General features: G+C 33.9%; 1 protein-coding gene across 23 annotated transcripts in view; it reads right to left on the bottom strand.

Moving 5' to 3' along the window:
* The window catches only part of FIP1L1 (factor interacting with PAPOLA and CPSF1), a 76,882-nt gene that overhangs the window by 3,807 nt on the left and 48,590 nt on the right, over positions 1-24,485 (bottom strand). For 9 of the 23 annotated variants that reach the window (XM_012441100.3, XM_012441107.3, XM_012441104.3 and 6 more), the window contains 3 exons: positions 14,366-14,420; positions 12,958-13,013; positions 3,000-3,213 (listed from right to left, as the gene is read on the bottom strand). In XM_012441100.3, coding sequence (XP_012296523.1) covers positions 3,000-3,213; positions 12,958-13,013; positions 14,366-14,420 — 325 coding nt within the window. Of the gene's footprint in view, positions 1-2,999; positions 3,214-12,957; positions 13,014-14,365; positions 14,421-16,492; positions 16,520-24,485 lie in introns of all 23 variants that reach the window. The other 14 variants (XM_012441099.3, XM_012441105.3, XM_012441102.3 and 11 more) reach the window with 4 other exon arrangements.

The following is a 24,485-nucleotide window of genomic DNA, read 5'->3' as shown; positions in this document are numbered from 1 at the left end:
TACAATGTATTATTTATGCAAAAATTTATGAGCTCTGGCAATTTATCTTACTCTTATTTCCTATCAAGTTTTGCATTAAGCTCCTTACTTATAAACATGTACATTCTAGAGATAGCAATGCTATCTCAAATATACTCATTTCTACAATAGAAGCAATTCGACTCTCTGGAAAGTAATGCCCTTAAACTTAAAAAAATCATGTGCTTAAATGAGCTAAAGTCAACATCACACTTCCCACCAAGCAAACACGAACAATATACTCATGCACACACACTTATCATAGCGTTTACTTATTTGGTCAATAAAATTTTATTAAGTACCTACAATGTGTAAGTCATATTAGTAGGAGCCAAAGGAAGGAAAAAAGATTAATAAATCCTTATGAGTTCCTTCTTGTGCATTTTTTTATGTAACGTTTTAAGCTACCAACCAATCCTAGTCAGCTTGAAAATATGAGGGCTCTTCATAAGTTCATGGAAATGCATACTATGAAAAAATTATGCATGACTTCCTTTTTTTGCAACAAAATAAACTCAGTAATTTGTTACAGTATCTCTGAAAAGGATCTAGTTTGAGGCACTAAGGTAACTGTTTTGGGGTTCCATGAGCCACATCCATATAAGTCAGCAAACTTAATAAATGTACATGTTCTTGACTGATCCACTTTTTAGCTCCTCCCTTTCCCTCTCCTTAGGTCTCCCTATTCCCTGAGAAACAACAACGTTGAAATGAAGTCAATTAATAAACCTACAATGGCTTCTACGTGTTCAAGTGAAAGGAAGAGTTGCACATCTCTCATTTTAAATCAACAGCTAAAAATGATTAAGCTAAACATGATGAAGCTTGGAGAGGAAGGCATGTCGAAAGTAATGATAGGCTAAAGTCTAGGCCTCATACACCAAACAGCCAAGTTGTCAAGCCAAAGAAAAAGTTAAAGAAAATTAAAAGTGCTACTCCAGTGAACACATGAATGGTTAAGAAAGTGAAAACAGCCTTATTGCTGATATGGAGAAAGTTTTAGTGTCTGGATAGAAGAACAAATCAGCCACACAGCATTCCCTTAAACCAAAGCCTAATCCAGAGCAAGGCCCAATTCTCTTCAATTCTATGAAGGCAGAGAGAGGTGAGGGAGCTGCAGAAAAACACGGAAGGTAGCAGAGGTTGGTTGGTTTGTAAGGATTAAGGAAAGATGCTATCTATATAACATAAAAGTACAAGGTGAAGCAGGAAGTGCTGATATAGAAGCTACAAGAAGTTATCCAGAAGATCTAACTAAAATCACTGATAAAAGTGGCTCCACTAAACAACACATTTTCAATGTAGATTAAATAGCCTTATACTGGAAGAAGATGCCATCACGACTTTCATAGCTGGAGAGGAGAAGTCAATGCCTGGCTTCAAAGTTTCAAAGGACAGGCTGACTCTCTTGTTTCCCAGCGCATTGTTCCTTAATGTAGCTGGTGATTGTAAGTTGAAGTTGGTGCTAATTTGTCATTCTGAAAATCCTAGAGTCCTTAGAATTATGCTAAATGGACTCTGCCTGTCTCTATCAATGGAAAACCAAAGCCTAAATGGCAGCACATCGGTTTACAGGATGGTTTACTGCATATTTTAAGTATTCTGAATAAACTCTGTTTTTTCCTAACAACAGTAATACTGGAGATGGAGGAAAGCTCCTCCTTCTCATTAAAGGATGTGGTTCCATTATATTATTTTCAAAATTTACAGTATATGTATATAGTCATGTGTCAGTTAATGACAGGGATGTGTTCTGAGAAATGCATTAAGAGGTGATTTCATTGTTGTGCAAACACCACAGTGTGTCCTTATACAAACTTTGATGGTACAGCCTATTATACACTAGGTTATATGTTATAGCCTATTGCTCCTGGGCTTCAAATCTGTACAGCATATTATTGCACTGAATTCTGTAGAAAATTGTAACACAAAATGTTTACATTGTTTATCTAAACATATCTAAAGAAAAGATACAATAAAAATAGTATTGTAATCTTATGAAACTACTGTTGTACATGTGGTATGCATTGACAGAATATAAAAATTGAATATAAAAATAAAATTAGGATAAAAATTTTTAAAACACTTATAAGACAAATGTCTTTAAACATTTAAACTTATATAATAAGTGTGCTGCAGGAAAGACTGATAGGAAAACCCATTTTAAAAGTTTTAAGATTATGAAACTTTTATATTTGAACAAAATTCTTTGGGGGAAGTGGTATAGAAGTAAAAATTTGAACACAAAAAGAAATGTAAAATTTCCAACTCTTAAAAGAGATACTATTTGTGCATTTTCTTTAAAAAATGGTTAATAATGTTTGGGAAATCACTATAATGTTTTTAACCCACTGGATAGATTAAAAGAGTGAGCCTGGGCAACATAGCAAGACCCTGTCTCTACAAAAAAATTTTAAAAATAAGCCATGCATGGTGATACATGCCTGTAGTCTTAGCTTCTTGAGAGTCAGCCGGTCCTTTGAAACTTTGAAGCCAGGCACTAACTTCTCTTCTCTAGCTATTAAAGTCTTAGATGGCATCTTCTTTCCATATAAGACTGCAGTGAACTATGATCATGCCACTGCATGCACTCCAGACAGACTAAGTGACAAAGCAAGATCCTGTCTCTAAAAACTAATAATAATAAAAGTGGCAATAATTTTATTTTTAAATATTAATATTTATAATACACTGGAAATACCTATATGGTCAACTAAGCTTAAAATGAAAAACTTAGATGGCAAGATAAAAGTAAGTGAAGGTGTGGAAAATTCTTTTAAGAGATAGTGAACAAACAAATTTAAAGACTGCTGTTCAAGGTAATGGGAAGCCTCTAATCCCTACTCATTTTAAGATGGCCTTCCTAAGTACTCCCTCAGCATCTCTTTTCCAAGTGAATTGAAATTCACCTCCTCATAACAAAAACAAATTTGAAAGTGGTTTTAAAATACATAGTATAAACTCTTGCACACCCAACAAACCTGTTGAAAACACTTGGTGTAGGACTGTGATCACGCTCCCTCTCTCTCTCTCTGGTGCGTTCTCGTTCTCTATCCCGATCACGGTCTCGCTCTCTGTCTCTGTCTCTTTCTCTATCTCGGTCTTTCTCTCTTCTGGCATAATAGTCCCACTGCTTGCTGGTGTCCACAAGACTAGGCCATGAAGGAGCAGAACCAGGAAGATGGGGAAAGGCAACTAAAGAAAAAATACAATTAAAAACAAATGTTATGGTACTTGAAAGAAACAAAGGAAATGCCCACCAAAAATGTGTCATTAGATTATAATACAAATTAATTTTATAAATAGAAAAGAGAAATACCACATGGTGAATGAATACCCACAGTATTAGGGGAATATCCAGAAACAAATCTTAAAGACCTAACATATACAGACCCTTCATTATGCGAGGTAAATAGGAATCAGAATTAGGTTGACCACAAACTTCCCAACATAAAAAATGGAAACCAGAATACACCAGGACATCTTCAGTGTTGAGAGGAGAAATACACCAGGCAGTGTTGAGAGGAGGCCAGGCATGATGGCTCATGCCTGTAATCCCAACGCTGGGAGGCCAAGGTGGGCAGACTAGCCTGGTCAACATGGTGAAATCCCGTCTCTATACTAAAAATAAAAAAATTAGCCAGGCCTGGTGGTGCACACCTATAATCTCAGCTATTTGGGAGGCTGCGGCAGGAGAGTCACTTGAACCTGTGAGGCGGAGGTTACAGTGAGCAGAGATCATGTCACTGCACTCCAGCCTGGGCGACAGAGCAAGACTCTGCCTCAAAAAAAAAGAAAAAAAAAGTGTTGAGAAAAAATATCAACCTAGAAAATTGTCCTCAAAACTTACAATCAACAGACTTCACCAAAAGATCAGACATACTTAGAGAAAAAGAAAAATTATCCTAGAAGATCTAAGATGAAAAGAAGTAATGACTGAACAAACAAATGGTAATTATATATGCAAATCCAAACAAATAATATATGCTATTCAATAATAGAATTTTTTTAAAAGAATAAAACTAAAATAATAAACCAAAATATAAGCAAATATAAGTTAGGAGAGAAAGATTAAGGTCTCTGTATTGATGGGGAAAGATGTCCAAATTATATGAAACTACATATTGTTAAGTATGAATAATAAATTTCAAGAGTAACCACGAGAAAAAAAAAAAGAAAATGTATAGTTTCAAAACAATGTAGAAAAAACCAGGATTTAAAAAAAATCAGTGAGAAAGTCAATTCAAGAAGACTTGAGAAAGATGTAGATAGAAAGTTAAGTTCAAATAGCTAAATATTCTCAGTAATAAAAAGGGACCAATTCATCAGTTACAAAACAAAGGTGTTGATTTGTACTTTTTAAAAACCTAACTATAATCTGAATACAAACAACATAAAAACACACAGCAAGGTTGAAAGAAAAAAGATAAGGAAAAAATCTACAACCCCTGATCAAAAATAAGTAGTTTTATTAATGACAGAACAGACTCATACAAAAAGCATTACCTAGGAAAGAAAGGATGATCACATAAAGATGGACCATGCAATTTACCAAGGAAACAGAACAAATTTAAACTTCCAGGTAGCTAACAACATCATCGTAAGTTTTAGAAAGTAAAAACTAATAGAAATACAGGTAGAAATAGAGAATCCCATCATGATCATGGTAGATTAACATACTTCTCTCAATTATTGGTAGATTAAGTGGACAAAAAAATCAGTACAAACATAGAAGTGGTTTGTTTTTGTTTTAAGAGATGAGGTCTTGCTGTCACCCAAGCTAGAGTACACTGGTGTATTCATAGCTCATTGCAGCCTTGAACTCTCAGGCTCAGTGATCTTCCCTCTTCAGCCTCCCAAATAGCTAGGATTACAGGTGCAAACCACCATGTAAATAAAGACTTGAGCTAAATGTTCTTAGCATGGTTAATTTAATGGACATCACATAGGATACTGCCCATAACAAAGAATACTATTCTTTTCAAGCACAGATGAATATAACAGATATGTTCTCTGACCACCATGCAATTTAAGTTAGAAGTCAAATTCAAAAGTTTTGAGAAAATAATCCCTAACCATTTCAAATTAAAAACACATTTCTGATAATTCATGGGTCAAAAATATCATAAATTTAAATCATTAGGAACTAAACATAGACAAAAATAAGACATATCAAAAGTTTAGGGATACGAATTGTTTCAGAAAGAAATTTAGTCTTCAAACACCACATTAGAAAAGAGTAAAAATTAATGAGCTAAGTCTCCAATATAAGAACTCAGAAAAACAGAATAATCCAACAAAAGAGGAATAACAAAGAATGGGAATCAAGTACATAGAAAACTACTATATAATAGAAAAAAGCAGAAAGTAGGTTTTTGAAGACCAGACATGAAATGAAACATGACAATTTTATGAAAAAATTAAGAAAAAAGAGAAGACATGAACAGTATCAGAAGCAAAAAGGGATCACAACTATAGACAATGCAGATTAAACAATAGAGAGAATACTCTGCACCTTGTACTAACGCACTTAAAAACTTAGCTGAAATGGATTAACTCCTAAAAATAAAAATTTACCAAACAAAACTGACTCAAAAAGAAAAAGAAATCTTAAACAGTCTCACAACTATTAAAGAAATTAAATCAGTAATTTAAAATCTTCCTACAAGGCCAGATGCCTTTTACAGTTGAGTGAAGGTACAAACCATTCCAGTATCACACAAACTCCCAGCAAAGAGAGAGAGAGAAAAAAAAGAGATTATTCCTTGACTTATCCCATGTGGCTGGTATAATCTTGGTGCCAAAATCAGGAAAGGGAAGTATAAATAAAGAGAAATCCTAAGCCAATCTTATTATACATATAAACTTAGATGTCAAAATCCTAAATAAGAAACACATTATCAGTGTTTATCTAGAAAAAAAAAGATAATCATGAGCAAGTTAGGTTTATTTTGGCAAATTAACAGTAGCTCAACATTAGAAGAACAAAGAAATGTAATTTGTCACATTAACAGATTAGAGAAGAAAAACAATTATGATCATTTCAGAAAGCATTTCATACAACTCAGTATCTATTCATGGTTTATAAGCCCTTGGAAAATTAGGAGAGGAACAGAATTTCCTTAATCTGATGGTTCTATCAGAAACCTAACAGTAAATATCTAGAAGTATTTCCTTTATAAAGAAAAAAGGAATCATATAAGAATTCCACTTTGAGTACTTCAACATTATAATGTTGTTATAATTTGTTATAATATAATGTTGTTATAATATTATAATGGAGGTTTGTGCCACAACAAATAAAACAAAAAAAAAGGAAGAACAAGGATCTGAAAAAAAAGGAGCAAAACTGTCATTACCTGCAAGCATATTTCCTAAACAGGCAACTTATTATAGTGAGAGTTCAGCAAGGTAAATGGCTATAAAAAACAACCAACCAAACAACTATTTCTGAATACAAGCAAATATAAACAGAACACATAGTTCATATGTTTATACCACTTATAACAGCAACAAAAATATTAGGTACCTAAGGACTAAATCTAACCAAAGTCATTCAAGAAGTATATGGAGATAACTATAGCAGTTTATTGAAAACAAAGAACACCTCTGTAAACGCAGAGAAAGTCCTTGGGCACTGATAATGCTGTAAAGGTATGAATTCCACACAGACTGATCTAGAGCATCAATACAATTTCAATATGGTATAGTAAATAAAAGCAAGGGCTCTGGAGCCAGGCAACATAGGTTCAAATCCTGACTCTGCCACTTACTGTGTGATAAGTGGAAATTAATACTTCTATTTCCTCATCTATAAAATGGAGATAGTAACAATATACCTATTTTAAAACTCTCACAGGATTACATAAATTGCTCCAAAGAGCATTATGTAGTAAGCACTATATAAATGTTATTAATCAAAATCTCAACAGTTTTTCATGGAACTTGCAAAGTTGAGTCTAAAATACATATGTAAAAGAAACAATTGATTTGGCTGTATGAGATAACATTTACTATAAAACTCATAATTAAAGATACTATGAAAGTTATTAGCACAGGGACAGTTAACCAACTGAATATCTAGAAAGCCCAAAGCCAGATTCATACACATATGAAAATGCAGTAGATGATAGAGATGACAATTGTAGCTTCCTCAGGAAAGACAGACTATTCAATAAATGATTTGAGAACTGTTAGATCTTTATACCAAAAAATTCATTTCAGATGGGCAAATGATTTAAATGTGAAAAGCAAAACTTGGAAACTTTTTCTGAGAGGAAAAAAAAGTATTAAAGAATATCTTTATGTACTTGAGGCAAAGAAAGGCATGTTCTAAATATAAACCCCACTAAAATGTGGTTAGACTTTACATAACTGATGACACACAAGGAACGAAAATGGTAGAAGCTGAGATTTCCTAATCTGAAAATCCAAAATACTCCAAAATCCAGAATTTTCTGAGAGCCAACACAATGCCACAAGTAAAAAATTGCACACCTGATCTAATGTGATGGTTATCAGTCAAAATACAGTCAAAACTTTGTTTCATGCACAAGTGTATTTAAAATATTGAGTAAAATTACCTTCAGCCTATAGATATAAGCTGTACATGAAACAAAAGAATTAATTTCATGTTTAGACTTGGGTTCCATCCCCAAGATATCTCATTATGTATATGCAAATATTCCAAAATAAACATCCAAAATCCAAAACACATCTCCTTCCAAGCATTTCTGATAAGGGATACTCAACTTGTAATTTGAATTATTTGCCATGTAACTTTCTCCCTTGAAGAGCTAAGGTATATAATTATCTTTGCAATGTAAATGCTGTTTGTTGTTTAGCTTTTAGAATAAAAAATCAGTCAGAACACAAAAAAATTTTGTAACAAGACAAAATGTAAACCTAAGAAGTATAATTGAGCAAAGCTGGGTGGTAGGGGAAGAAGAGTTTAGTGAAGGCTTAGAAAGATGCACTAATATTCTCATTTTATCACAGTAGAATGGTACATGAAACAGAGAGCAAGCATATAAAAGAGGTGCAAAAACAGTAATATAATTTTACTGGTGGGAGAAAAAAGAAGGGTAGTAATGACAATTGAGCAAAATACACATCTATCATAATAGAAAGATAACAGATGGTATCTAAAGTTATATACTCAAGAAATAAGGTGATAAGCATATGTAGAAATGCTATGGAGACCACTGAGAGAACTAAAAACAAACCATCAAAAATGCTGGTCTCTGTAGTTGTTTAATATTCCTGCAAAGTCTATTTTTTAACTAGGTTTTATTTCATAAGCAGTCTGCCCATGCAAATGAGGAAATATTAGTATTTCCATCTATAATTACTATTGCGTAAGGATAAATTCTGAAATAAGTAAAAGAAAACAAAGGTAAAACAGAATCACCAATAAAAAAGCTGTATTTATCAAATACATTCTAAAGCCCTGATTTACTAGGAAACCTGTAACTTTCCTCTATTTAATTCTTGCAACATGGTTTATGATTGTTATTACTAAAGAAGCTTTCCATTCAAAAAAAAAGACCTTGCCTCTGAAAGAAGAGTTGGGAGTAGGAAAGAGTGAGCAGGAGATTCTCACTTTTTGATAAAAATGTGCATGTATTACTTAGAGGAAAATACTGAGTTAGCATTTTCTAAAAATACCATTGACTTTCTTCACAGAATTGGAAAAAAACACCTTAAACTTCATATGGAACCAAAAAAGAGCCCATATAAACAAGACAATCCTAAGCAAAAAAAAAATAAAGCTGGAGGCATCACGCTACCTGACTTCAAACTATTCTAAAAGGCTACAGTAATCAAAACAGCATGGCACTGGTACCAAAACAGAGATTTAGACCAATGGAACAGAAGAGAGGTCTCAGAAATAACTCCACACATCCACAACCATCTGATCTTTGAGAAACCTGACAAAAACAAGCAATGGGGAAAGGATTCCCTATTTAATAAATGGGTTGGGAAAACTAGCTAGCCATATGTAGACAGCTGAAACTGGATCCATTCCTTATACCTTATAGAAAAATTAACTCAAAATGGATTAAAGATTTAAACATAAGACCTAACACCATAAAAACCCTAGAAGAAAATCTAGACAATACCATTCAGACATAGGCATGGGCAAGGACTGCACCAAAAGCAATAACAACGAAAGCCAAAATAGACAAATGGGATCTAATTAAAGTAAAGAGTTTCTGCACAGCAAAAGAAACTATCATTAAAGTGAACCGACAATCAACGGAATGGGAAAAAATTTTTGCAGTCTATCCATCTGACAAAGGGCTACCATCCAAAATCTACAAACAACTTAAACAAATTTATAAGAAAAAAACAACCCCATCAAAAAGTGTGTCAAGGATATGAACACACACTTCTCAAAAGAAGACATTTATGTAGCCAAAAACATGAAAAAAAAGCTCATCATCACTGGTTATTAGAGAAATGCAAATCAAAACCACCTTGAGATACCATCTCATGCCAGTTAGAATGGCGATCATTAAAAAATCAGGAGACAACAGATTCTGGAGAGGATGTGGAGAAATAGGAATGCTTTTACACTCTTGGTGGGAGAGTAAATTAGTTCAACCATTGTGGAAGACAGTGTGGCAATTCCTCAAGGATCTAGAACTAGAAATACCATTTGACCCAGCAATCCCATTACTGGGTATATACTCAAAGGATTATAAATCATTCTATTATAAAGACACATGCACACGTATCTTTACTGTGGCACTGTTCATAATAGCAAAGACTTGGAACCAACCCAAATGTCCATCAATGATAGATTGGATAAAGAAAAGGTGGCACATATATATGTACTATGGAATACTATGCAGCCTTAAAAAAGATGAGTTCGTGTCCTTTGCAGGGACATGGATGAAGCTGGAAACCATCATTCTCAGCAAACTGACATAAGAACAGAAAACCAAACAACACATGTTCTCACTCATAAGTGGGTGTTGAACAATGAGAACACATGGACACAGGGAGGGGAATATTACATACCAAGGCCTGTTGGAAGGTGGGGGGCTAGGGGAGGGAGAGTAGGGGGTGGGAGGCTAGGGGAGGGATAGCATTAGGAGAAATACCTAATGTAGATGATGGGGTGATAGATGCAGCAAACCACCATGGCACATATATACCTACATAACAAACCTGCACGTTCTGCATGTGTACCACAGAACTTAAAGTATAATAATAAATTAAAATAAAAAAATAAAATATTCCATAATGAAACTGAATAGGTAATCTCAAGAATTACTCTCTCTTTCTAATATGGACTATTCTTCATGTTTATCTGTATTAAAACAAATATACAAAGAACTGAATAACAAAATAGAAACTGGCAAGTCTCATTAAAAAAGTAAAAATCAAACTTTAATAAGTGATGCTCACCGAATGCTTACATATTAAAGGCACCATGCCAAGTACTTAATACTCAAAGTTCATTTTACAGATGGGGGAAAAAAAAGGATGTACTAGTTATTATTCAAAGCTACTAAGACAAGATGAACCCAGGACCCAAACCTAGGCTGTGTAAATGCAGGGCCTATGCTTTAACAATGATGCTACACTGTCTCAAGAGTGCAGAAAAGGAGGTGGGGGCGGGGGGGTGCAGATTTGGAGCTTGTTGGAGATGGGGGTGATAATTATAAAAATAAGAGCTAACATTTGATGGTTTACTAAATGGCAGGACTAAGGTGCTTAAATGTATTTCAATGAATTCCACATTAAAAGGAAGAATTGAACTGTCCATTTAATAACTGAAGATCTTTAAGTCACATAAATAGTAAAGGTAGAAGCAAGACTACAATCCAAGGACTATGATTACCTAAATATCTAGCAAAAAAAGGGGAGGGGAAGGAATACAGTCACTGAAACAAGTAAGTCAACATAAATACCATCTTTTGTAGTGAATGAATGGCAAGCAGAGTTTTGAACAGGTAGAGTCTGAAGGACAGTATAATACCCTGATAGAGATACCTATAAGTGTATGACTGCTACCTGTTTCCAATTTATCACTAAGACTTATAGATTCTATCAAACAAATCCTTTCGAGTCCATTCAATTTTCTCCATCTCCACTGTCAACAGTACTGAATACATGACATCCTAATTTTTCCCCTGGATTACTTCTGTAGGAGACCAGAATGTGTCACCCCAAAGCATGCCTCTTTAACATAAGTATTATTTTGAGCTGAAGGTAACTGAGAAGATGCAGATACGAGAAAAGCTCCCTGTCCTCCCCAATTTACCTAAAAGCATGACATAAGTTTACAAACACAAAGGTGTTCCTCCTCCTCTCTCTACCAGAAAGGCCAAAAGTTGATCACTGGAGACAAACGTAGCCCCTTATCAGCCTGGACAAGGTACCAGAGGAAACTGCATGAGAACGTTTACCAACTAGCCTTTATTTAGAATGTATTTCTATATATTGCCTTTCCACAATTGGCTGCTCATGAAAAGTCAAGGCCCTTTTCCTTTTTCTTGTCACTTCTCTAAAAATTCACTGTTCCGTATTGAAGATGCTATGTAACCTGGATTTCTAAGCCATCTCTTTGAGAACTACTCATTCCCTGGCTATTTCCCATGTATATATGACATATACATGTTAATAAACTTGTTCGTTTCTCTCTTGTTAAGGTGCCTTTTAACACAGGGTCTATCCTAAGAACTAGGAAGAGTAGAGAGAAAATTATTTTTCACTCCCCTACATGTTCCACAGCTTCTTATTTTTGTTCCAATCCAAGAAGGCCAACCCCACCTTTCTACTCACCCTCTAAATTCATAACTTCCTCATGGTTACTAGCCAGAATGAAGACTTTTTCAAATGTAAATGTAGCAATTTCACAACTCAGCATAAAACTAACTGGTTCCACACAGCCCTCTGAATAAGATCCAAACTCCACAGCTTGGCTGTAATGACTCACATAATCACACAGTCTCTACATTCCAGCCACAACACACTTGTTCCAATTCATAATACCTACCATGTTCCCTCTCACCCCTTTATCTTTAATAGTCTAGAAGTCAAATTATCTACCCTTCCACCTCTCTGGAGTAGACCCCTCTGCTATGCTCCCATGACACCCACTAACTCCTGTCGCCCAGCTCTTTCTCCATAAGCCTATAACTTTTATGAGGGCAAGCGCTCTATACAGCTTACTCTATCCTTAAAACTTAGTACAGGTCAGGTGTGGTGGCACACACCTGTAATACCAGCACTTTGGGAGGCTGAGACAGGAGAATTGCTTGAGCCCAGGAGTTGGAGACCAGCCTAGCTGGGCATGGTGATGTATGACTGTAGTCCCAGCTGCTCGGGAGGCTGAGGTGAGACGATCATTTTAGTTCAAAAGGTCAAAGCTACAGTGAACTATGAGAGCACCACTGCACACCAGCCTAGGCAACAGATGAGACTGTGTCTCAAAAAAAAAAAAAATTGGTATAATGCAGAGCATTTTTGAAATAAATTACTGATCAAGAGATGCAGAAAGTGGTATCAGAAGGCCTTGAAATGGATAAAGTTGTCAAGAGTGAACATGATACAGGAAAAATACTAAATCAGTGAGGTAGAAAGATAGAAATAAGGTTAGATGGATGTAACGAACCAAAAAATAGAAATATTATAAACAATGAAAATTGAGACAAACTAGTGACAAATCCTAAATCCTTTTAGAAAAGGCAAAGCACGAATATTCCTACTGTGTCACCACGAATTAATTTTTAAAAGTATAGTTGATAAATACATGAAATTTATTGTTTGCTAACCCAGCAGATACACAGACCATTCATTCCTTCAGTTAATATTTTTCAATTGCTCCGTAAGACGTTATATCATGAACACGTTTTTATTGCTTTAAAAATGTTTAAGTACTTTACTGATTCAAACTGAATCTCGGCGTCTAATACTACTACTTACCATTGCCATACGGAAATGCACGTGCAGAACGACTATCATAACCAGAGGAATGTCCACTGTTGAAGAAAAAGATATATTTTTATGTCTGGTACAAATAAGTTCTGAATTTTCATAATGTAGAGCAAAAGGAAAAACTTAAGGCAAAATTACAACTTTTATCCAATCACCAATTTAATGACAGTTTAGCTATATAATTAATACTAAAACATGGGTGGTTTTTTATGACTTAAAAAGTATTAAAATACCTAATTTTGCAGAAAAATAGAATGTGCTAAAACTATTTAACACAAATAATCCAATCAATTTAGCTTGAGTCACAAGTAAAGTAACAGAAACTTTCAGGTTATCAGAATATTTCAGACTAAAAATTTAGTCTTAAATAATTGGTTTTAATGGTTATAAATCAGTAATTCAGCCCCACTGACAGGATCAACAAAGACTACTTTTTAACATTTTGACTGAGAAAACAAATGTGTCTAATAGAGACTTAATAAAGCTAAATCCTTATGTTCTCACAATTCATACTTTCTTATTTTATCATTTCCTTTGAAAATCATACGCAGGGTTTGATGCTACTAATGTAAAGTTCTCACAAATTTTGTCTTTTTACATCATTTGAATCATTTTTTTCAGAAACACACTATTTTTAATAGTTTGCTACTTAAGAGGAAATAACAATAGCTCTTATTAGTGATTTCTATCTGCCAAGAATTATACTTGCACTTTATATTTACTAGCTCTTAAAATATTCACAACTCTATCAACCCTTTAGATAAAAAAGAAAACTTAGTCTCAAAGAGCTTACGAACCTTGCGTAGCAACACTGTGTGATTTCTATGCTGTTAAACACCATGCTGCCACCCATGAGGGAAATATTCTTTCGTACAGCATTCTGGTTAACATAAGCCATAAGTACACAATACAGAAATATGGCTACTGCCACACAGAATGTATCCAGTCCTTCTTTGTGGAAGCTTAGATGGAGCAAAGTATCAATGAATAAGACAGCTTTTCTTGACTATGGTCTTGTAATAGTTTTCCCTACTTTATCCCAGAAGAGACATGTATTATCCATGATTTCCAGTAATTTATGCTGGTATTTCCCATAAAACTGACTGTAGCTGGGTTTTTAACAGTCTATGAGTTTCTTTAATCAAATGTGTCATAAATCAAAGCAAGATATTATTTCAAAATATTATGATTCTAGTTTTCTTTACCTTGTTTTGATATCAGGCTACAGGTCCAACATCTTATATAAAAGTAACTAACACAGATCTAGATTTACAAATTACAAGACAGATGCTGTGTTTATAAAATTAAATCTCTGAAAATATTTCAAAGATATGTATATGGTTCTTCTTTCAAAAGGCTATCAATGATCAAAAATCAGTATCCATAACTGATTTACCTTTCTATTGTTGGTATAAGAGATGGAGGTGGAGCTCCTGGTGGAGGAGGAAAACCTGAAACATTCAATCATAAGATAAAAAATGTTAACAGAATGTACACTTAATGTCAAGAGTGAAACAAAGTTGCTGCATATCACTAAATTTCTCTGGGGATATGAATGTGCTTCTCTATGTTGTAATAATGGACAGAAAAATGGAGCTCAAACTTATAAACAGATTTTTAGCACAATAAAACTTTAAATAAGCAGTCTGGTCTAATACACAGAGCACAAACTGGGAGTCAGGACACCGGTCTTATTTTCAGCACCACACACAGCCCATTTTGTAAGTATGAGAAAGTTAATCTCAATGCCTTACCTTTTCCATACATAAAACAGTAGCCACCAGATATATTTGAAATATTTTAGAAGAAAAGCAGATAAAATAGTAATTACCTCTTTCAAAAAATATTTCAAGTTTTAGAAGTATAGAAATTTCCTTAAAATGTGTAATAGAAGTATAGAAATTTCCTTGAAATGTGTAACTTATAAAGTCTTACCAGTAAATGTATAGTGCTCAAAGCTGAGAATATCCACCATAAAATATGTTCAAATAGCACAACCCTAACAAACTATTTTACAAAGAAAGGCACATAATATAGTTTGTGGATTAGTTTGTAACGAATATAATTTGTACCTCTACATCATGGTCTGCATTCTCAATAAATTCACAATACCTAAATGGAATACCACAGAATAATAGGACTAAAAGGGACCTGAACAGTTAATCTATACTATACTTTCAAATCCAGATTGGCTATAAATCATCCCAACAGAAAAAGATTGATTCCAAAACGTATGATGTCAATTCCTTATGATACCAATTCCTTCCAAGTGTTAACAACTCTCACTACTATAAATGCACCAAATTATATAACTTAAATCTCTCACACTACAATTCAGATACTGTCCTAAATGAGAACAAGAAGTATTCCACTGTCATATTTTCTATCACCTTGTAGTTATGTGAAAACACTTCCACTAAGCCTCTGTTTTAGTAATTCTATGAAAAAATAAATCTCAGTTGTCTGAATCCTTCTCAAAGGTCCACTTAAATCAATTTTTAGCTCCGCTTCAAACTGTTTTCATGTTTACCATGCTCTTCACTGTATTCAGGTTTATGATATATAACTCCTCTATTAAACATCTTAAAAGTACAAAATTTGGCAATTACCACGTTAGTCCTACAGTCCACAATCCTATTTCACACAGCTTCACAGCCACATTGTTTTTTAAACTAAAAAGACACACCAATGGTTCCTTTGACTTTCCCTGATGAGTCTTTTTCAGACACATTCACACATAATCAATGTCTCTATTCCACATCTAAATATGTATACTGTCCTATGCTACCTAAACTTTACTGTTTCTGTTTATTGAAGTCATTTTGAACTGAGACCCACCCTTGCAAGCATTATCACCTCTCATTCTCTTCATACACTTTGGCTTGTAACAGTGAACTCAGTAAAACACACTTGCTACCAGGTGTAATATCACACTATAAAAAGAAATAACTGACAAAAATGTTAAAAAACAAAAACAAAAACAAAAACACTGGGCCACATATAAACTCCTATTGATCATAACATTACAACAATAAACAATCACCACTCTAAGAACAACCACCTGACCAGCTGTCTGTCTAGTTGCTATGTGGTTTAGAACACATTTTCTCACGATACTAAGTTAGGCTAGCAGGATTAAAATTTTAAAATCAGAAATAATGATAAAGTCAAAATAAATTATCTTTCTCTTCTCTTGAAGTCACTACATTATATCAAAAAATTCATTAGTCTGTAAAGACATTTTAAAGAAAATTTTTCTTTTATACCCTACACTGTTTTCCTCACAAATTGTATAGTTAAGAATTTTCTGAGAATCTCTATTTCTACAGAAATGGGTAAGACAGGTATAAGAAAACTAAGTATCTTAATCAAAACTAGAATGAAGCAAAGGCAGAGCTGAAAATAGGACCTTGAAATCCCAATAGCCTATTCCATATTCTAACCGCATCAACACCGTCCTTTCTGTAAGCTTAAAATTTCATGTTTATTAACAATGATGGAGAAAACATGAAAAAAGTTTTACCTGGAGGTGGTACAGTTATTGGAATACCTAAAAAACAAGTGATGAAATTTAATATAGTAACTGGATTTCAGAACCTGTTATGTATTTATGCCATCACCAAAACGAACTTTGAAATAAAACCCCTCGCCTCATTATCCTGGCTTATTCACTCAAGAGAAGCATTCTGTTTTCTTGCAGAGGACTAACAATTCAAGTATAACATACAACAACCTCCTTGATGAAAACCCAGTCTAACAACTTGATAACAAGGTTTCCCCCACTAGTTGTAATCACAAGTTAGACATCAGTTAAAAAGCACACTTATGCACACACAATTATCAAATGCCATGAAGTTAATCCTAACTAAATATGATAACCAATGCCTGAGGTTGTTATTTTAATAGGAAACTGATCTGTGGGGTTCTTTCTCAAATACTGCAGGTAGTACAAGGATAACTTAAGATAATGGATATGACTGACTTTTGTAAACCTCAATATGTTGTGGTTCATTCAAGTGTTGACTGTTTCACTATTGTTGGCAGAAGTGAGGAAAGGCTAACATTTCCTTTGATTTGTAGAAGGAGAAAAGGGGGAATAATCAATTCATATATATACACCCCCAGGGCACATTAACATAAATGTGAATTATTTACTTCTACAGGTATTAGCAAATATTGAGTGACTCTCACTATTTGTATGCATTATAAACTCTGAGAAATAAACTATGTACTTCTCAATTTACAGGGACCAAATGTGCCCTTAAAGCCTAACATAAAATGTATTTATTAAATACTAAAATTAAATTCAGCATTTTAAATTTAAGAGATACATGAAAGCAATTTATGTGGCATGCAAATTTTAACTATATTCAGTCGAAGAATAATGAGAGATTTCTAAGCAGGAAAATAAAAAAATTTAAGACAATTAAAAATTACTTTTTCATGAAAACTTTTATACCATAAATAATTAAAACAGTTGGCATGGTTTCCTAAATCCTATCTTAAAAACTGTATCAAAATTAGCCCAAAAATAATCTAATTCATCAGCTAAATGTATGTAAAAACAAAAAAAACAAAATTGTTTTCAAGTCAAAGGAAACATATGCTAACACTATTTAAAAATGTTCTGACATGCATGTTTTATCAGAGTAAGAGACTTAGATTTAAAAAATCTTAAGTTAGCATATGGCCTTTAAAAAAGACACCAAAGCACCTGATTTTAACCACCCATACAATAAAAACATATTCCAAACTTACAAAACCAACAAGACTAAAGAAGATACATAAAGCAGCCATGAAGTTTCAAAAATCATTAGGAATCCACAAGTCTGCTAAACTGACCCATAGCTAATGGAAACTCTCATCCATCCTGAGGTTACCTTCCTGTTTCCCAAATTACTAAACTAAAAGAATCCAGCAAACCATACAAGTTAGCAGAGTCCCAGACTCCCAAGTAAATGAGAAAAGTAAGGAAAGCAGAGCATTAAATGTTCCAGAATAAATACTATAACCTAATTTTCTTTAGAACAATAGAGACACTACTTAACTTCACTATTTGATCTAGTTTTCATATTTAAATAAATGACTATTTTCTTAGATTTAGAAGATAGAGATCTGAAAGATAAGATTTATAAGATAAAGGAATATACCAAAATCATCCACCCATTCTATATACTGTAATCCTAATAACTTTACCTAAATGAGTATGGAAGCAGGATGTACCATTTTAGCTAATGCTTACTACAGCTTACCAGAATGTAAATTCATGCAAAAAACTAAAATTACTAGTCAGTCCCTTCAAACTTTAGTCAAAAACATTTAAGTTATGAAACTTCCATAAAACACAGCGATAAAAGACATAATACTAAAGAATTTAAATTAAGTACATTACAAAAGTAGTTAAAATTACTGTCTGCCTTTAATGTTAATCTTACTACATAGGACAAAAATAAGCTACTGGAATTGAACACATAATCAAAGAAAAAATCATGTCATTTAAAGATGTCTTTCTAATCAATACCTACATACCAGAAAGTTGGCATGGCAACTAGGAAGGGACCTTCTTGTGAGACCTCCATTTCATCTAGATATTATTTCAATGCAAATTTTTATTAGTAAGTGTTCATTAAAACAAGACTATAAAGCTGATGAAACACTATACAACCAATTCTTTATTGGATATAGGTTCAAACTAATATGTGATATCATATAAGGCCAACATCATTCTCATTTAAAAATCACTATTTAGTATGTGACCTTTCTTAATAAACGAGAAACATTATAAGGGAAGAGAAAATTCATCTCAAAAGTCCCTCTCCTTTCCCCTCCCAACACCTCCATCTTCCTGGAAAACACACGATGACTTAGACAACAGACTTAAATAAGGGAAGTATTTTGTTTCTTTTCTGCATCCCTTATCTGAAAAATGAGTTTAAAAAAATCTTTTCCTGGAAAGCTATATGTAACAGTAGTAAAAGTAAATTTCTAGAGCTGGCTAAAAGCTTTTGGAAAAGTAATACTCAAACTATAACAGACTGAAGAGATTAGTGGTATTAAAACTTGACCATGCATCATAATCACCTGGAGAGTCTCTTAAAACACAGACTGGGGGGCCCTTCCCCTAGAATTTCTGATTCAATAAGTCTGGGGTAGGACCAGAAAATCTGCATTCCCCCAAATTTCCCAGATGATGTTGCTGATCCAGGACTATACTATGAGAATAACTGGATCAATTTCTAAACTTCTCTCCTAATTTCACTGCTGAGCAATTTAATATTCAATACAGACTGAATAAATCCCATTCCAAATTTTTATGAAACAAAGCATTTATAACACTTAAAGTACTATGAGAGTTTACATCATCTGGCATTTTCAAAAGAGAAGATGTTTTCTTTTTTTCTTCTTTTTGGTTGAGACAGGGTCTCACTCCGCTGCCCACTGTGAGCGGCATGATCATGGCTCACCGCAACCTCTGCCTCACAGGCTCAAGCAATTCTCCCACCTCAGCCTCCCAAGTAGTTGGGACTACAAATGTGTACCACCACGCTCAGCTAATTTTTTGCATTTTTTTGTAGAGGCAGGGTTTCACTATGTTGCCCAGGCAGGTCTCAAACTCCAGGCTCAAGCGATCCACCTGCCTCGGCCTCTCCACGTGCTGTAATTACACGTGCGAGCAACCACGCTTGGCCTTAATTTTTGTATTTTTTATAAAGATGGGGTTTCTTCATGTCGCCCAGGCTAGTCTCGAACTCCTGAACTCAAGCAATCCACCTGCCTTTGCCTCCCAAAGTGCTGGGATTATAGGAGTGAGCTACCATACCCAGCTTTATTTTTCCAGTATATAATGCATACACTTAAATGTAAAAGGGGGTGGGGGTAAGACCAAAAATCCTATTTGGGAGATTGAAGGAACTGAGACAAAGGAACAGAAAGGCAGCATTCCTGTTAAACATCATATTAAAAAGAATTTATCCATACTAAAAATTCCCACAAAATTAATAGTGGGCCTTGCATTCACAAAAAAAACTAAACAAAGATTGTCTATAAACTCATTCTCAATGTAGTCCATCATCATTTTATATAACTAAGGCAAAATAGCATCTAACATGGCTTTCAATAATCCCCACCTGCTGGTATTTATGCCTCTACATACCTCTGGTATTTATGTCCTGCCCTGTGTGGGGGCTGGACATTGTGACTTATTTCTAACACACACACAAAAATCAAAGTACGTTACTTCCATGACTAGGTTAGAAAAGACAGTGATTTCTATTTCACTGGCAGTCTCTCTGTTGCCTTCTCAGCTAGTGTGCTTTGATTAAGCAAGCTGACATATTAGAGGCCTACACCAGTGACGAACTGAAGCCCTATCAATCCAACAGTCCAGAAAAAAAAAAAAAAAAAACCACAATCCTTTTAACAAAAAGGTGAATGAGCTTGGAGACAAATATTTCCTTAGTCAAGCCTTTAGAGAAGATGGAGGTCTGAGAGAGACCTTAAAGCAGAGGACCCAGCTAAGCTGTTCCAGAATCCTGACCCATAAAAATTGTTCAATAATAAATGTATGTTGTTTTAAAGCCACTACATTCTGGAGTAATTTGTTATACAGCAGTGAAAACCAATACATGCAATAACCATCTATCTTTTCTCTATTTAATTCAAATGAAAGAAGAAAATGGCAGAATCTGTAAACTATGATTTCCTTTTCTCACTAGTATAATTCCAAGTTCCATCAGCACTATGAAACAGATAAACCTGATCACTTTCCTTAAGTCTCATGATTTATATTTCAAAGCCATCAAACTCAGAAGTAGGTTTTACTCAAAAAAATAGAATACAGAAAGCCAAGGTTTACAAAAATCTTTAAATATCACATAGAAATCCTTTTCTATGTATCAGGATTTTTTTTAATTAAACACAAGCAAAAACATATGCACACACACACATGTATCATCTCATTTACCACCCACCCTTAAATACAAACCAGAATGTAGAAAGAACACTGCAAAATCATTACTTTATAATTAAAACAATTACAAGGTGCAAAAAAGGATTTAAGTTATCTTTAGGGGAAAAAAAAGTGTTAAAAAGTGGTATGGTCACACATAAAGTAACCAAAACATACCAGCATACTTCATGTCTAAAAGGTAAAAAAGATAATCTTACATAAAGTGTAAAAGGGACAAACTATGTTATCTTTATTAGGATCTCTTATTGTTTTAATTTATAAAATTTAAAGCCTACAGAACTTCTATCTTAGAAAAAACATTTTTGATAGAAATATCAATGTTTTTAATAGAGAACTTGTAAAGAAATTATCTCTACCAGCTTACATATGATATGACTAAAAGAGCAGTGTAAGCAGAAGGCAGAAATTAAATTGTAATTAGATTCAACAAAATGTGTCAATGGTGTATTAAAAATGTAACTATTATAAAGGGTGCATCATGGAGGAGAAAACACATTCAAAAATCAACATCCTAAGGAAGTTTTTAATCTCTGTTAAATTTACATCTAACTAAATTTTAATTATGCCAGAAAATTATATTTATTAAAGGTAATTAGCATTGCACTCTATTTTGAATTTACTGAAAACACTGATAGGCAGGCTTTTTAAAATAAATATAGAAAAACTCAAGAATAAATAGTTTTTTTATTTGTTAACTTTAATAAATAAATAAAAAGTTTAAAACTTTAAGGAATTCTTTTTTAATGATATCCATGGAAAATGCTTACATTTTGGCAAACAGTGCAAGTTAATACGAGGTAATCTGTCGAGTAAGACCAAAAATGCATGGTATTATAAAATTAGCTTAATAACTGTTACATTCATAAAATCGTTTCTCAATTAAAGAGATAAAATTGTACTTCCTCAAGGGCACTGATAATATTCATCCAATGTAGGCCGAGCTTCTGCCAAAGCAATGTTCTGAATGTTTTGTCCAGGACCCTGGGGTCCTTGAGACCGTACTAGGGAATCTGCAAGGTCAAAACTACTGTCATAAATTTACTGAGATGTCATTTGCCTTTTTCATGCTCATTTTCTTACAGTGGAGTTTTCCGGAGGCTACATAACTAGTGATACCACAATAGATTTAACGTAAAAACAAATAGGAGAAATGAGATTTTTCTACTAAGCCACATAGTAAAGAGACTCCCAAAAGTGTAAAAAATAAGGCCATTTCCCACTAAATTTTTTTAAATTATTCTAGAAAAGTACAGTTATTTTTCATAAGAAATTTTACAATGTTAACATGTAATGAATTTATTATGCATATCTCTAATAAATATTTTAATTTCTCAGTTTTAATTTCTAATATTAAAACAGATAAAACATACATAAGTAGAAGCTCTTGGGGATCTGCAGTAAGTTTTAAGAGTTTAAAGAAGCCTGTAATGGAAAAGTTTTAAGAACTGCTGGGCTAAAGAACCAGATTGCTAACAGAAAAATAATCTAATGAAAATGCAGGACTTACAGGAAATGCAGAACGACCCTAGATGTAAGTAGCTCACACTCCCAACCCAAATCCTATATGTCAACCCTAACCCAAAATTAACATATTTAAGGAATGAACAAGATTTTGAAGTTCATGCAATTAGGCTGGGCATGGTGGCTCATGCCTATAATCCCAGCACTTTGGGAGGCCAAGGCAGAAGGATCAAGAGGAGGTCAGGAGTTTGAGATCAGCCTGGCCAATATGGTGAAATCCTGTCTCTACTAAAAATACAAAACATAGCCGCGCGTGGTGGCACCTGTAATCCCAGCTACTCAGGAGGCTAAGGCAGGAGAATTGCTTAAACTTGTGGGGCGGAGTTTGCAGTGAACTGAGATCACACCACTGCACTCCAGCCTGGGTGACAGAGCAAGACTCTACCTCAAAAAAAAAAAAAAAAAGTTCTTGCAATTAGTAGTACTAGATTACTTGTCAGACACTGATCTACAAGACAACAGTCTTTTAGGAAGAAATCTACTTCTTTCTAAAATGCAGAATCCTACACATCTGATATCTAGATAAACAGTTAAACCACATAGCTAACTTTAAAAGCAGGGATGCCTGGTTTGTGGTCCAGAGTAGCTGGGATATATCTCAGTAAAGCAAAGATCCTTTTTCAACTCAGCAGAATTCCGCTACTAGACTACATTTCAACTGTTCCCAAGACCCACAGAACTAGTCACTGGAGGCTTAAGAATTCATACAAAAACAAATTAGTTTAATGGAATTTGCCTTTTACTCTTCAGTGAACTCCACTATAAACAATGAAGATCAAATATGATGACACTAAAGTAAATTAACATTTAAAAGCCCAAATTAAAAGCCTATCATAAAGTTACTATCATTAATTAAATTCTATTATTTTAGAAACAAAGTTAGTCAGGCACAGATAGACAAATACAGGATTCCACTTATATGAGGTACCTAGAATAAGTAAACTCATAGAAACAAAAACTAGAATAGAGGTTACAGGGGCTAAGGAAGAGGGAAGGAGTTTAGTGGGTACAGATATTTATGAAAAAGTTTTATGTACAGATCATGGTGATGGTTACATAACATTGTGAATGTATTTAATGCCAATGAACTACACATTTACAAACGGCTAAAATGACAAATATACTGTATTTTACCACAATAAACAAACACACAAAATCACCTACCCTATAACATTAATACTTCCAATTTTACGGTTTTTCTTCCAATAAAACACACGATTCAAATTATTCAAAGTATTTCAAACCTGACTTCTTAAGCTAAGGAAAGAGTTCTTAACACAAGCCAGGCAAAGAGTAAAACCTTAATCAGATTTTTAAAAAATCTGATGACTGCTCCTTATATCTCCCTAACTTCCCTACCCACAAATACGCATGCATGTACTTCAACATCAGAGAAATGCTTTAACAGAAGAAGTTTCTAAGACATGTTACTGTGACAAATATAATAATCCAATAATACAATTTTCTAGATATAGGTACTGATTCATTTCAACAGTTAATAAAGAAAACAGACTTTCAAGCAAAACTGCCTGGGTTAGAATTCTAGTTTTACTATTTTCTAGCTATTACTTAGATGCCTTAGGTCCCCGCTGCCTCACTGCAAAATTAGGATAATATCTACTTCAGATGTTGTTCAAGAATCAAATGAGTTAACACATGGAATGTGCTCAGAATAGTACCCTAAAAAGTGAGCATTAAATAAGTATTAGCTATTACAACTATTAATACTCAGAAAAAGCATGAGACCACCCTAATGTATTTCTGAAAAAATTTAATACAATGGAAACTATTTTCTGATTCACTAGAAAATGAAGTTGAAATAACAGATTTCTGAAAACTACAGAACTAAATTAGACATCTTTTCTTTCCCTCCCGAGTTGGAGTTTCGCTCTTGTTCCCCAGGCTGGAGTACAATGGTTTGATCTCAGCTCACTGCAACCTCGACCTCCTGGGTTCAAGTGATTCTCTTGCCTAAGCTGCCCAAGTAGCTGGGACTGTAGGTGTGTGCCACCACCCCTGGCTATTT

This window comes from Aotus nancymaae, unplaced genomic scaffold, assembly GCF_030222135.1.
Source record: "Aotus nancymaae isolate 86718 unplaced genomic scaffold, 86718_ANA_hifiasm-v0.15.2.pri h1tg000006l, whole genome shotgun sequence".
In the NCBI taxonomy this organism is placed as follows: Eukaryota; Metazoa; Chordata; class Mammalia; order Primates; family Aotidae; genus Aotus; species Aotus nancymaae.
The sequence above is the reverse complement of the archived record's forward strand: the minus strand, read 5'-3'. Positions and strand labels throughout refer to the sequence as shown.